The sequence below is a fragment of the Microcebus murinus genome, chromosome 12 (genome assembly GCF_040939455.1).
Source record: "Microcebus murinus isolate Inina chromosome 12, M.murinus_Inina_mat1.0, whole genome shotgun sequence".
NCBI lineage: Eukaryota > Metazoa > Chordata > Mammalia > Primates > Cheirogaleidae > Microcebus > Microcebus murinus.
In genome coordinates, this window is record NC_134115.1 from 77,793,294 (window position 1) to 77,807,526 (window position 14,233).

General features: G+C 38.8%; 1 protein-coding gene across 2 annotated transcripts in view; it reads left to right on the plus strand.

Annotated features, from left to right (window-relative positions):
- The first annotated feature begins 521 nt into the window (after positions 1 to 521).
- The window catches only part of TLR4 (toll like receptor 4), a 28,557-nt gene continuing 14,845 nt past the window's right edge, over positions 522 to 14,233 (plus strand). The window contains exons 1-2 of one of the 2 annotated variants that reach the window (XM_012768778.3): positions 522 to 917; positions 4,751 to 4,917. In XM_012768778.3, the coding sequence (XP_012624232.2) occupies positions 825 to 917; positions 4,751 to 4,917 (260 nt within the window). In that variant the 5' untranslated portion in view covers positions 522 to 824. The remainder of the gene's footprint in view (positions 918 to 4,750; positions 4,918 to 14,233) is intronic. The other variant, XM_012768779.3, reaches the window with a different exon arrangement.

The following is a 14,233-nucleotide window of genomic DNA, read 5'->3' on the forward strand; positions in this document are numbered from 1 at the left end:
TTATCTTTCAAACTGTGTTTCACCATAGCTTTATTTTCAATCAGATTCATTGGTGAGTTTCTTCATAAGAAGACGTGTTATGGGCTAAATTGTGTCCCACCAAAATTCCTATATTGATGTCCTGACCTTCAGGACCTCACATCGTGACTATATTTGGAGATAGGGCCTGTAAAGAGGTAATTAAGGTAGAATGAGGTTATTAGGATGGGCCCTCACCCAACGTAACTGGTGTCTTTGTAAGAAGAGGAAATTAGGACACAGACGCAGTTGCTGGCACCTTGGTCTCAGACTCTAAGCCTCCAGAACAGTGAGAAAGTAAATTTCTATTGCTTACACCACCCAGTCTGTGGCCCTCCGTTACGGGAGCCCCGGCAAACTAATACAAACACTAAGTTTCCAAAAGTGAAACAAAATTGGTAAACCACCATCGTCTTAAATAGTTACGCAGGGTATTGGAACAGAGTCTGATTATTTTCAGAAGTTCCCTAAGCCCAGAGGTCAGATGACTTCCTGGGATAAAAGCCAGTTTCCTCTTGCTGTTGTTACTCCCCTCACTGGTCTGCAGACATTTTTTTCTTCTTCTTCTTCTTCTAACTTCCCCTCCTGTGACAAAGGAGATAAATATTAGAAAAAAAAAAAAGTACAGAATGCTAAGGTTGCCACTCTCACTTCCTCTCACGCCTTAACTGCTTTGAATACAGTAATTGCTACCGGGCACCAGACGGAGAAGAGAAGACATCCGTGCCTCAGAGACTCTGCCCGGGTAGGTGGTTACAGAGAGTCATGCTTTCACAGGGCCACTGCTGCTCTCAGAAAATGCCAGGATGATGTTTCCCTCCCACCTGGCTGGGACGCTGATCCCGGCCATGGCCTTCCTCTCCTGCCTGAGACCGGAAAGCTGGGAGCCCTGCATGGAGGTATGTGGTTAGAGTCGGCTCATCTGTGAGTCTTCCCTTGCTTCTGCCCAGAACTTCCCACGGCGTGCCCTGATTGGTTTATTGTACGAAAAGAAGTTAGATTACCTTAAAGACTCGAGAAGCCACAGGGACCAAATAATTCATTATTACAGGGCACTAACAGGCAGCCAATGGGGGCTTGTTCCATTAAGGACTTCTGAGTGATAACAGGGGCTGTAGGTTAGAGAGACCTGTTTAAAATCCCTGCTCTGCGACCTTAGGGCTAGGTGACCTTGAAGCAGTTATTAAACCTCTCTGAGACTAGTTTTCACGTCTATAAAAGAATTATAATTATCCCTACTTTGCTGGAGAGTTGTAAGAAGGCTGCTTCAGCGCCGTTCCTTTCTGCTGGAGGTTTGAACACTCAGCTTCCAGCAGTCACCTTGCCCCTTTCAGTCTCACGAAGGAGATGGCTTTTTTGTCTCCCAAGAGAAAGAAAGAGCTTTCTAAGTGCTTGTCAGACGACTGCGTGCAGCCGTATGGTTCAGTCCAGAGGATGAAAAAAATAAGAGAGTGGAAAAGAAAAGGAGAGACAGAGAAAGAGAGAGAGAGAGAGAGAGACAAAGAGATAAGAAAAAAAGACAAGGAGAAAGATGTAAAATGGTGGCTATTGCAACGGTTTCTCTCTTCATGAAATACTACCCTGCTGATTGGTAATTTTTCACAGTGGGTCTCTTTTGTTCCCCTGCAACCTCTCCAGCCCCCCTTCCCCTGCACGGGGGACTTCACAGCTGCTTTAGAAACCCATAACAGACCAGGACAGCCAAGAAAATAGTTTGTAGCAAGGCGGGGTCCGAAACTCAAGAGAAGCATAGCGAGCTGCTGGAAGTCCTGAAGTTGGCGACATGGGAGAAAACAGTGTAATGTTTAGCAGAGACGAATTTGTTATCTCAAAGTCCTCCCTCCCCCCAACTCCCCACCCACATCCCTACTCCTTGCCCTCCTCTCTATTCCACCCGCTGTTAGGTTAACTGGGCTAGATACTCCAATCAGGGCCACCCTGGGATAAAACCACAGCCACGGCTGGCTCCTTTCCCCACCATGCTCCTTATTTTGTCAGTCCACAAAGCCTGTCTGTCCCTGTCTATCCCCTCAGCGCCCCCAGAAGGCAGGCCTTCAGTTCTCCTGGGCTCGACTCCTGGATATAAATAAAGTGGTCCCCTGATTCCATAGTCCTCTTTCTTTAATCCATTCTGCACACTTTTATTTGTTGTTTAGTTGTTGTTTTTCCTGAGTATTGGATCTAAAAAAATTTCTCTCCTCAAAATCTTTTAATCACTCTCCATTGCCATTAGAACAGTTTCCTACCACAGGGCCTTTGCACTGACTGTTTTCTCAAACTAGAATGCTTTCCTCCTAGATCAGAGCTGTCCAATGGCAATATTATGAGTAACATTTGTAGTTTTAAATTTTCTGGTAGCTGCTTTAAAAAAAAGTTAAAAGAAATGTGAATTTAATTTTGATAATATTTTTGTTTAACCTAGTATATTTAAAATATTTCAAAATGCAATATATATATTTAACTAGTAATAGGATGTTTTCCATTCCTTGTTTGGTACTAAGTCTTTGAAATTGGGTATACAGTTTACATTTACCATACATCTCAATTTCTCATGCTATGTAGCTGTGTAGGGCTAGTGGCTACCATATTGGACAGTGCAGCCCTGGTCATTTTCATGGCTTAGTCGCTCCATTCAAATCTCTGCTTAAATGTCTCCTTAGGGCAGCCTTTCTTGTTTGTCCCATGTAGAGCTTCCCAGCCACACTTTATTTGCCTCTAATTTCCTTATACTGCTTAATTTTGTTTCTAGAGCAAACCATTATATATTTTTGTTTATTTATTCATTATTCGTCTTTCCTTTTGGAATGGAATCTGTAAGAAGGCAGGATCATTGTTGGTTTTACTTATCAGTATATTCCCAGCGCCTAGCATCTAGTAGCTGCTCAGTTTATATGTGCTAAATGATTGGAATAATTGCTGCAGGATAAAGTCTGAGGCCCTCCTGATCTGGCCAGGGCTTCCCTTCTGACTTAAGTGTCACAACTCCAGGCACTCACTCGCTAACTGAAATTAGTTTTCTGTCCCTTCCTTGCTTAACACTGTTCTCCCTTATGAAATATCCTCCTTCCCCTTTCCACATCTCCAAACCTGACTCATTTTTCAAGACCCATTTTGAAATCCTTCCTTCCTAGGAAGTGATTTCTGGATCCAGCATTTATCTCTCTTTTCTCTGGACCAGAGGGTGCATTTTCCAAGTTTCTTTTACGGCCCTTTTAGACAGTGTTAGTTTTGCTCCTATTTAACTCTCACTCGAGACTGTGAATCCCCTGAAGTCTGGAGCCATATCACGTTTGTCATTGCATTGCCCACTGTGCTTAGCAGAAAATGCCTACAATTTGAACTTAAGCAAATCTCCATTGAATCAGTGATTCCATCAGTTATTCATTTATTTATTCAACAAATATTTGTTGAGCATTAGCCATTTGCCAGGCACCATTCTGAGTGCTGGAGATAAAACAGTGGACAAACCTATCAAATCTTACAATCTAGTGCAGGAGATAGATACACAATACATAGAGAACAATCACACAGGACATATTAATGTTGGATAGTGATACATCCTGTAAAGGAAAATAAAGGAGGGGAAGAGAAAAGTACCTGGCACTGGCTTCTTCTATTAGACAGTGTTGTCTCTGAGGCTCCTATGATAGGTAGCATTTAAGCAGACATGCAAATGAAGTAAAGACCTGCATGCATGAACTCTGTAACTTTATGTATATTACTTCATCTCTTTGAATTTCTATTTTCTTTATCTATAAAAGGTTTATTTGAAGATTCAGTTTAAGTATATACCATATAAGAAATATACTGGCATATGGTAAGGGATTAATAATAACTAGTAATAATTAATGTTAACATTTATTGATCATCTACAGTGTAGTAGGCTTTGAAATAAGCTCTTTAACACCTTATCTCACTTAATCCTTTAAAAAGATTTTATTAGTTTTAAACAACAGAAAACCAAAATTAGCTGGCTTAAGCAAGGAATTTTGTTGGAGGAAATAAGGGAATTCAGAAATTAGATGGGAGGTTAGGGAATTAGGCTTTCAAAGAGTATGGGAAAGTAGGTTAGAAACCAGCACAGGAACCAAAAGAGCATAAAACACTTGACCTTATTTAGTAGGCTCCACCACTGTAACCCAAGCACTCTACAGATTTCCCCCCATTTCTGCACCACTCTGCTCAAAGGCCAATGAGCCAAGAAAGAGAATCCAATTGTCAAAAATTGTGCTTTGGCTAGGGGAGGTCTGGACATCTTGACTGGCAGTCTTCTCAAGGCTGTGCACAATGGGGAATATTGAGAATGATACTGGGTATTTTATTGCTTGTATTTTTACATATGACAAAATGAGATTCGCTGAGATTAAAAGAAAAAATAAAAGGCTTTCTCCAAATCACTCAGGAGAGCTGGTATGAAACCTAGATCCTTTAGACTCCCGAGCCTCACCACCTGATTCCATTGCTTCTTGCTAAATGTTGCCATTGCTATAGCAGAGGTTGAAACAATGAGTACATAGTTGGTGCTCTTTCCTTCCTAATCTGGAGTAAGACATTTTATAAATGTAAAGTGAGTGGATGGATGGATGGATGGATGGATGGATGGATGGATGGATGGATGAAAGAAGGTTGATTGGCTTCTGGTCCTGCAGTAGAGGCCTCTAGTCTGTGGTCTGGGAAAGGGGAGTTGGGAGTGCACACAGTAGACACTACAACTAATGTGTCGTCATTGCAGGTGGTTCCTAACAGTACTTACCAGTGCATGGATCTGAATCTCTACAAAATCCCTGACAACCTCCCCTCCTCAACCAAGAACCTGGACCTGAGTTTTAACCACCTGAGGCACTTAGGCAGCCATAGCTTCTCCAATTTCCCAGAACTGCAGGTGCTGGATTTATCCAGGTAATGAATGCACTTTTACATACTGTAAAAGGTAAGATGTTCATAGTTCTTTCATTTCATTCTTGGGTCATAAAGCCCAGTTAGCGCAATCTTACCTTCATTCACTTATTCCTTCATATGGCAGATGTCTTACTTGCTATATAACCTAAAGCAAGCCACCTCTATTCTCCGGGTCTTAGTTTTCTAATCTGTGAAATGGGAAGTTGGATGAGACAATTTCTAAGGACGATTCTAGGATTTTCTTTTAAATCAGGAGAGAACATTAACTTAAACTCTTTCATAAACAGATATTTAGTGACCACTTTTTCTATGTTATATACTCTGCTAGGGAACGAGAGTATATTGCTATATCACATGTAGCCCCTCGTTGTTAAGGAGGTGTAGCCTCTTGAAAGAGTTGATATGTTAAAGTCTTGCATATGGTTATGGGTACATAGTATACATTTAACAAATGTTACCTAATTCTGTTTTTTTTTTTTTTTTGGATTTTGAAGATGAGAAAAGGATGGTGATATATAAGAGTACATGATAAACTGTATGCAAACTACAGGCAACAAATTGCATTGTTCAGAAGAGGGGCCTTCTCAGTGGTGGGTAGTCAAGAAAGATGTCATGAACAGAGTGAGAGTCAAATAATATTTGGAATATTGAAAGTAGGGTAGCAGATAGGGAATTAGGAAAAGACAAGTAACTCAAGGATAAAGATGTCAAGATCAAAGGAAAACATCTGCTGTGGGCAAAGAATAGTGACTAATATTTTCTTTCCTGATGCAAGAAGTCTATCATTTATTGTGGCAAGTGAAGTTATCATAATTATATTTTGGGGAACTGAATACTAAAAGGGTTTTCATCATCAGGGCATTATTAAATAACTGAACTAGATCATAGACCATATTCTCTATAATGGTTTCTGAAAATGCTGAAATATATATATATATATATATATATATATATATATATATGGCTGGATACTTTCCAGACAGCTTTCATATTTTTATTACAGAAATTCTTGATAAAGACTAAGGTCATAGTATGAAAACCCCCTTAAGAGTAGACATTTATGTAGAAGAGTGAGTATTTGATGTTTTATACTCTAACGTGGATATTGATAGGGTATAACAAAGGAGGAATGGAACATTTTAAAGGCAGTAGCATAGAGTATAGAGCCCTATGTAGGTTAGAAGACCTGAGCCAAGTGATCCTCCAGCGTTTATAACTATGTGGCTTGGGGCACATGACTTCATCTCCCTGAGGCTCAGTTTTCATATCTGCTAAATGAAAATGATGGAACTTATCCTATAGGATTAAATGTGATAATGAGTATTAACATGCTATCCATGTAAAAACTTTATAAAGCATATTGTAAAATCATAAAGTGCCATTAGTATTCCATTTCATTACATTCTAAATTTCAGTTTTGTGAGTGAAAATTTTGCCATGAACTATATTGAGGTAGATCATTCTTCCCCCTTTTTTTAAATAAAAAAATAATTTTCATCAACAATCTCTTAGAGTTCATTTTTGATCCACCATTTACCAAAGAAACTTCTCTCAGAAGCCTTAAAGATGAGCTTAGAGAGAAGCCAGTTTTCCCTCTGGTTAGCCCATGGGAAATTCCAAATTAGGGCAAGGACAAACAATATAGCACAGTAGGCATCTTTTGCCTTCTCATACAATGTTCATATATAACAACTCAACTAGTCCTCTGAGAATCCTTTGTGCTAGACCAGGCATCCTTTTTTTCCAGCCTATGGAAATCTATCTATCTATCTATCTATCTATCTATCTATCTATCTATCTATCTATCTATCTATCATATATCTGTATCTACCTATTTTCCTTTTAAAGATGAGAAAACTGAGGGTTGGAGACTTTAAATGACTTATATGCATTCACTTAGCTTGTTGGCAGCAGACCAGAGATTCAGGTTCATATCTCCTGTGTCCAAGTTAAATGATCTCATCTTCATACTCTATTTCTCTAATGTGATGATCCCTGTGTAATGAGATACAGAGACAGCAAGACCCTTTCAGACCTCGCTGAGGTTAATGACTTCCAGTTCCATCCAACTTGCTACAAAAAAACATTATTTCATTCTTTCTTATAGCTGAGTAGTACTCCATAGTACCTATATACTAAATTTTCTTTATTCACTTTTCAGTTGATGGTCACTTAGGTTGACTTCACATCTTTTCAATTGTGAATTGTGCTATGATAAATATTTGGGTGCTAGTGTCCTTTTGTAAAATGTCTTATTTTCCTTTGGGTAGATTACCCAGTAGTAGGATTGCTGGATTGAATGGCAGGGCTACTTTTAGTTTGTTGAGGAATCTCCACATTGTTTTTTATAGAGGTTGTACTTGTTTACATTCCCACCAATAGTGTATAACTATTCTCTTTTCACTGCATCTGCACCAATACCTATTATTTTTTGACTTTTTAATACTATCCATTCTGACAAGAGTAAGCTGGTTTTTAATTTTCATTTCCTGATGATTAGTGATGTTGAGCAATTTTTCATATATTTGTAGGCCATTTGTATATCTCCTTTTGAAAAATGTCTGTTCACACCTTTTGCCCACTTTTTATTAGGGTTATTTGGTATTTCTTTTCTTGCTGATTTGTTTGAGTTTTTTGTAGATTCTGGATATTAGTCCTTTGTTGAATGTGTACTTTGCAACTATTTTCTCCCATTCTGTAGGTTGTCTATTTACTCTGTTGATTATTTCTTTTACTGTGCAGAAACATTTTAGTTTAATTAAGTCTTATTTATTTATTTATTTATTGTATTTGCTTTTGGGATCTTAGTCATAAATTCTTTGCCTATGGCAATGTCCAGAAGAGTGTTTCCTAAGTTTTTTTTTTTACAGTTTTTATGGTGTCAGGTCTTTCATTTAATTATTTAATCCATTGTGAGTTAATTTTTGTATATGATGAGAAATAAGGATCCAGTTTCATTCTTTTGCATATGGCTATACAATTTTTCCAGCACCACTTATTGACTAAGGCATCATTTCCCCAGTGTATGTTTTTGTCTGCTTTGTGGAAGATCAGTTTGTTGTATTTTGGGGTTCTCTATTCTGTTCTATTGATCTATGTGTCTACTTTTATTCCAGTATTGTGCTGTGTGAGCTACTATATAGCCTTGTATAATTTGAAATTGGGTAATGTGATACCTCCAGATTTGTTCTTCTTGCTTAAGATTGCCTTGGCTATTCAGGCTATTTTTTGCTTCTATGAAACATTTAGCACTGTTTTATCTAATTCTGTGAAAATGGCATTGGTATTTTAATGGGAAATGCATTGAATCTGAAAATCATTTTGGGAAATATGCACATTTTATTAATAACAATATTGAGTCTTCCAATCTATGATCATGGGCTGTTTTTTAATTTGTTTATGTCATAAATGATTTCTTTCCTAAGTGTTTTATAGTTCTCCGTGTAGACATCTTTCACCTCCTTAGTTAAGTATTTTCCTAGCTGTTTTATTTTTTTGTAGCTATTATAAGCCGTACTGAGTTCTTGATTTGATTCTCAACTTAACTATTAATAGTGTATAGAGATACTACTGATTTGTATACTTTAATTTTGTAACTTGGGATTTTACTGAATTTATTGATCAATTCCAGGATTCTTTTTGAGAAGTACTTAGGGTTTTCTAGATTTAAGATTATATCATCAGCAAATTGGGAGAGTTTGACCTCCTCCTTTCCTATTTTGATGACCTTTATTTCTTTCTCCTGTCTGATACTCTGGCTAGCACTTCTAGTACTATGTTGAATAGAAGTGACGACAGTAGGCAGTTCTCAGGGGCAATGTGTTCAACTTTCCCCCATTTCGTATGATGTTGTATATGGGTTTGTCATCTATGGCTTTTATTATTTTGAGGTATATTCCTTCTATGCCTAGTTTGTTGAGGGTTTTTATAATGAATCGGCACTGGATTTTATTGAATACTTTTTTTATGCATCTATTGAGATAATTGTATGATTTTTATTTTTAATTCTGATTATGTGGTGAATCACATTTATTAATTTGCATATGTTCAACCATCCTTGGATTTCTTGGGTGAAACTCACTTGATCATGATGAATTATTTTTTTGATGTGCTGTTGAATTCAGTTTACTGATATTTTGTTGAGGATTCTTACATCTGTGTTAATTAATGATATTGGTCTGTAGTTTTCTTTTTTGTTGTTGTTGTGTCTTTTCCTGGCTTTGGTATCAGGGTGATACTGACTTCATAGAATGAGTTAGGAAGGATTCTCTTCCTCTCATATGTAACAGTTTGAGTAGGATAGGTACCAGTTCTTCATTGTATGTCTGGTGAAATTTGGCTATAAATCTATCTGGTCCTGGGCTTTTTTTTTTTTTTTCTGTTGGGAGATCTTTTATTACTGATTCAATCTTGGTAGTTGTTACTGGCTTGTTCAGGATTTCTGTTTCTTCCTGATTTAAGTTTGGGAAGTTATGTATTTTCATAAATTTATCCATTTCCTCTAGATTTTCAAGTTTGTGTGTATAGAGGTATTCATAGTAGTCTTGGATGATCTTTTGTATTTCTGTGGTATACAGTGTTGTAGTGTTTCCTTTTTAATTTCTGATTGAGCTTATTTGAGTACTTTTTCTTTTCTTGGTTAATCTAACTACTGGGCTATCAATTTTGCTTATCCTTTCAAAGAACCATCTTTTCATTTCATGAATCCTTTTTTTTGTTTGTTTGTTTTTGTTTTTTGCTTTCAATTTTATTTAGGTCTGCTCTTATCTTTGTTATTTCTTGTCTTCTGCTAGCTTTGGGTTTGGTTTGTTTTTATTTTACTACTTCCTTGAGGTGTGACATTAGGTTGTTAATCTTTCTGCTTTTTCAATGTAGATATTTAATGCTATGAACTTCCCTTTTAGTCTTGTTTTTGATGTATCCCAGAGATTTTTGGTAGCTTGAGTTGTTATTGTCATTCAATTAAAAAATTTTTTGATTTCCATATTACTTTCATTGTTGATCCATAGATCATTCAGCAGTAGGTTGTTTAATTTAATTTCCATGTATGTGTATTGTTCTGAGAGTTCCTCTTGGAATTGATTTCTATTTTTATTCCCCTGTGATCTACAAAGATACATGGTATGATTTCAAATTTTTTAAAAATTTGCTAAGACTTGTTTTGTGGCCTAAGATATAATCAATCTTGGAAAATGTTTCATATGCTGATGAGAAGAGTGTACATTCTGCAGTTCTGGGGGAGGTTAGGTTAGGTTTATTTCTTCTAGAGTCCTTTTAAGTCTAATATTTCTTTGTTGGTTTTCTGCCTCAATGATCTGTCTAGTTCTGTCAGTGTAGTGTTGAAGTTCCTGTACTCTTATTATGTTGTTGTTTATTTCATTTCTTAGGTCTAGCAGTATTTATTTTATGAACCTGGGATCTCTGGTGTTAGATGCATATATGTTTAGGATTGTTATATCTTCCTGTTGAATTGATCTCTGGATCATTATGTTATGATCATATTTGTGTTTTTCTTTTTAATATTGTTGAATTAAAGTGTGTTTTATCTGATATAAGAATATATATAAGAAGATATATATATATAAGAAGAATATATATAAGAATATAGCTGCTCCTACTCACTTTTAATTTTCATCTGTTTCCCACCTTTTCACCTTGAATCTATGAGACTCTTTACAAGTTAAATGGGTTCCTTGGAGACAGCAGATATTTGAGTTATTTTTTTTTAATCCATGCCATCAATCTATATCTTTTAAGTGAGGAATTTGACTGTTTATACTCAATGTTAATATTTATAAGTGAGATATGGTTCTAGTCATCAAGTCTTCCGTTACCTAGTCATTTTATAGTCTTCCTTGTGTTACTGTTTCATATGAGCTGTGAATCTTTACTTTTGAGTTTTTACACTGGTGAGTGTCAACTGTACTTTTTGGTCTTTAGCACATTTGTGGGCATTTCTTGTAGGACAGGTCTAGTAATGACAAATTCCTTTAGTGTTTACTTGTCTGAGAAAGATTTTATTTCTCCTTCATTTATGCAAGACACAAAATTCTTGAGTGACAATTATTCTGTTTAAGAAGACCAAAGGTGAGACCCAAATCCCTTCTTGCTTATAAGGTTTCTTCTGAGAAGTCTGCTGTTATTCTGATGGATTTTCATTTGTAAGTTATTTGATGCTTTTGTCTCACAGTAGAATTTTCTCCTTCACTTTGACTTTGGCCAGTCTGATAACTATGTGTCTTGGTGATTTTATTTGTCCATTTGCATTGCTATAAAGAAAATACTTGATGCTGGGCAATTAATATAGAAAAGAACTTTATTTAGTTCACAATTCTGCGGACTGTACAAGAAACATAGCACCAGTATCTGCTTCTGGTAAGCGCTTCAGGGAACTTCCAAACAAGGTGAAAGGTGAAGGGGTAGCAGACATGTCACACGATGAGAGCAGGAGAAAGAGAGAGAGGAGGTGGTGCCAGATTCTTTTAAACAACCAGCTCTTAGTATAGTATACACAGCTCTTGTGTATACTAATAAAGTGAGAACCCATTCATTATCATGGGGAGGGCACCAAGTCATTCTTGAGGGATATGTCCCCATGGTCCAAACACCTCCTAACAGACCCCACATTCAACACTGGGGATCAAATTTCAATATGAGATTTGAAGGGGCCAAACATCTGAGCCATAACAGCAATGTTCTATTTGTAACAAGTCTTCCAGAGATTCATTTGCTCTTGTATCTGGATGTCTAAATCTCCAGCAAGACCAGGGAAGTTTTCCTTCATTATTCCCTCAAATGGGTTTTTCATACTTTTTCTTCCCCCTCAGGGATATGTATGATTATTACATTGGGTATTTTACAAAATCCCCAATTTATCAGAGCCTTTGTTCATTTCTCTTGAGTCTCTTTTCTTTATTTTTGACTGACTGGGTTGAATCAGAAGCCTTGTCTTTAACTTGTGAAATTCTTTCTTCTGCTTGGTCTAGTCTATTGTTCAAACTTTCCACTGTGTTTTGAAATTCCCTAAATGACTCTTTCATTTTCAAAAGTTCTGTTTTTTTTAAATATCTACCATTTATTGAATTTTTCATTCATGTCTTAAATTATTATTTGTATGTGTGTGCATGTGTGTGTGTGTTGGTTTTCACTTTCTCATTAATCCCACTGAGCTTAGTTGCGATCCATATTTTGAATTCCATGCCTGACATTTCAAAAATTTCCTTTCAGTTGGAGTTCATTACTGGGGAGCAAGTGTGATCCTTGGGAGGGTGTCAAAACAGCCTTATTTTTTTTTTCAAATATTGCCAGAGTTCTTCTGTTGGTTCCTTCTCATCTGGAACCTCTTCCCTCAGCTCAACATGGATAGCTTTGTCGTTCACCTGTTCTCTTCTTCCAGGAACTCTGCTTCTCAGTGTAGAGAGGGAGTGGTATGCTGCCTTTTGGCTCACGTAGGTAGGTACTCACTATGGTGTCCCTGACAATTTGGGTCAGTTAGACCTCAAACCCCTGAAAGAGTGTTCAGGTGCCAGCAGTGGTGGACTAGGTTAGCTAATTCCCAGTCCCCTGGCCTCTGAGTGGCATGCTTGTGTCCTGAGGGAACAAGACTGAGACTGGACTGGCAAATTTTCCTTCAGTCCTCCCTGAGTTCAGTGATAGTAAAAGATGGGGTGACTTGCTCTGGAAGAATGCTCAGGCAGGAGAAGGGAGATACGTTATGGGCCTTAGACAGGAGGGATAGACCACTTGTGACAAGATTAACAGAGGTAGGCAGCTGTCAGGTACACAAGCCACTCACATCTTCCTTTCCTGATAGTGACAGTGGTGTCTGTCCTTTGGGGCTACAAAAATTCCCAGATTTCCAGATCATAGCTTGGCCCAACTGCAGCAGAAGTGGTAGAGGCAGCTCAACCTGCTTTGTGCAGGGCTACTGAACTAGCTGTGGGCTATGGCTAAAATTCTCCAGTGGGTAAGGTGTAGTCATGCCAGGTACTTGCCTCCAGGGAGGGTAGGCTTCTCCCAGAAGAGACAGACAGCTCAGGGAGAGGACTGCTGTCGCCACCCTCCCTTAGGGGAGGCAGTATATTTTGTCCTTTGGGCACATGTGAAAGTGCTTGTCATAGCTTTTTAGAGGGAAAAGAGTGAACCCTAAGATCTATGCAAAGCCTGGATGTGATAGGTGCTCTGTCAGAGGTGGGGCAGCCATACCCAAGGGCCCTGACTTAATCATCCCCCGTTGAACGCCCATTGGTCCCAAACTTACACAGCTGCAGCTGCCTTGGCAGCAGTGGGTGAGGGACAGGAGGAGGAGGAGAAGGACCTGGTTGATATTCCTGGGTCAGGACAGCTGTAAAAATGCTGCCTGTCTGTGAAGTAAGGGAAATGAGCCTCATCCTCTGTGCAGAACCCGGGTGTGGTGAACAGAGTACTTTTGGGGGTGTGCCCCTGATGCAAGCCTGGAACTGGTCATCCTACAGCACTCCCACTCCAAAAGCTCATGCTTGGGAGCAGAGGTGGCTGTGTCTGTAGCAATGGGTGGTTGGAAGAGGGGAGGTCCCCATCTTCATGGCTCTTCCTGGGTTCCAGTGCCTCTTCTACTCCTTGGTAGGTATACTCTCCCACCCTATGGAGTCGTCTTTGCACTTGTGTCTCCCCTGGGAGGGCACAGACAACTTTGGATCACAAGCCGGGGGTTCTCGGGTGCAGAAAGTGCACATTCCTGCTTCCTCTGTCCTAAAAAGTGTTTTCAGAGCTAACCAGTTTGCTTGGGGCCATCCACCCTGTGGACCAGAACTCTAGAAATATGGCTGCTTTCCTGTGTCTCCCTGTCACTTTGGGGTTGCCATAGTCCAAGCAGGTGCCATCTCAGCTCGGGCCTGCGGTTGGGGGAAGTGACCCTGAGTTGACCCACACACCGTGGTATTCTTATTTCAAGAAGCTGTCAGTTCACTGATGGCAGCAGCACCTGGATTCATCAGGGTAGAAGAGCTCTAGGAGAGACTGGGCACTGGCAGACTGCCACAGGTGTGAGTGGAGGGAAGGTAAACACTCTTACCTATCCTTTCCACTGGACTCTGAATTCCTTTGGGGTCAGTTTCAGCCAAAATCGAGCAAAATCTTGCTCCGTGTTCTGCTCCACAACTTTTTTCTTGTGTTATCTCTGGTAAGGGTAATTTCTGGCATCTTTCTCTCAGTATTTCACCTGGGCTATGCTTTTCCACCTGAAACATTTTCTTATTTTGGGGATGATCTGGTGACGGGTGTCTCTAGTTGACCATCTTCCTCCTTCCTGGAGTGTTCTTTCTACTGTGCCCACTAC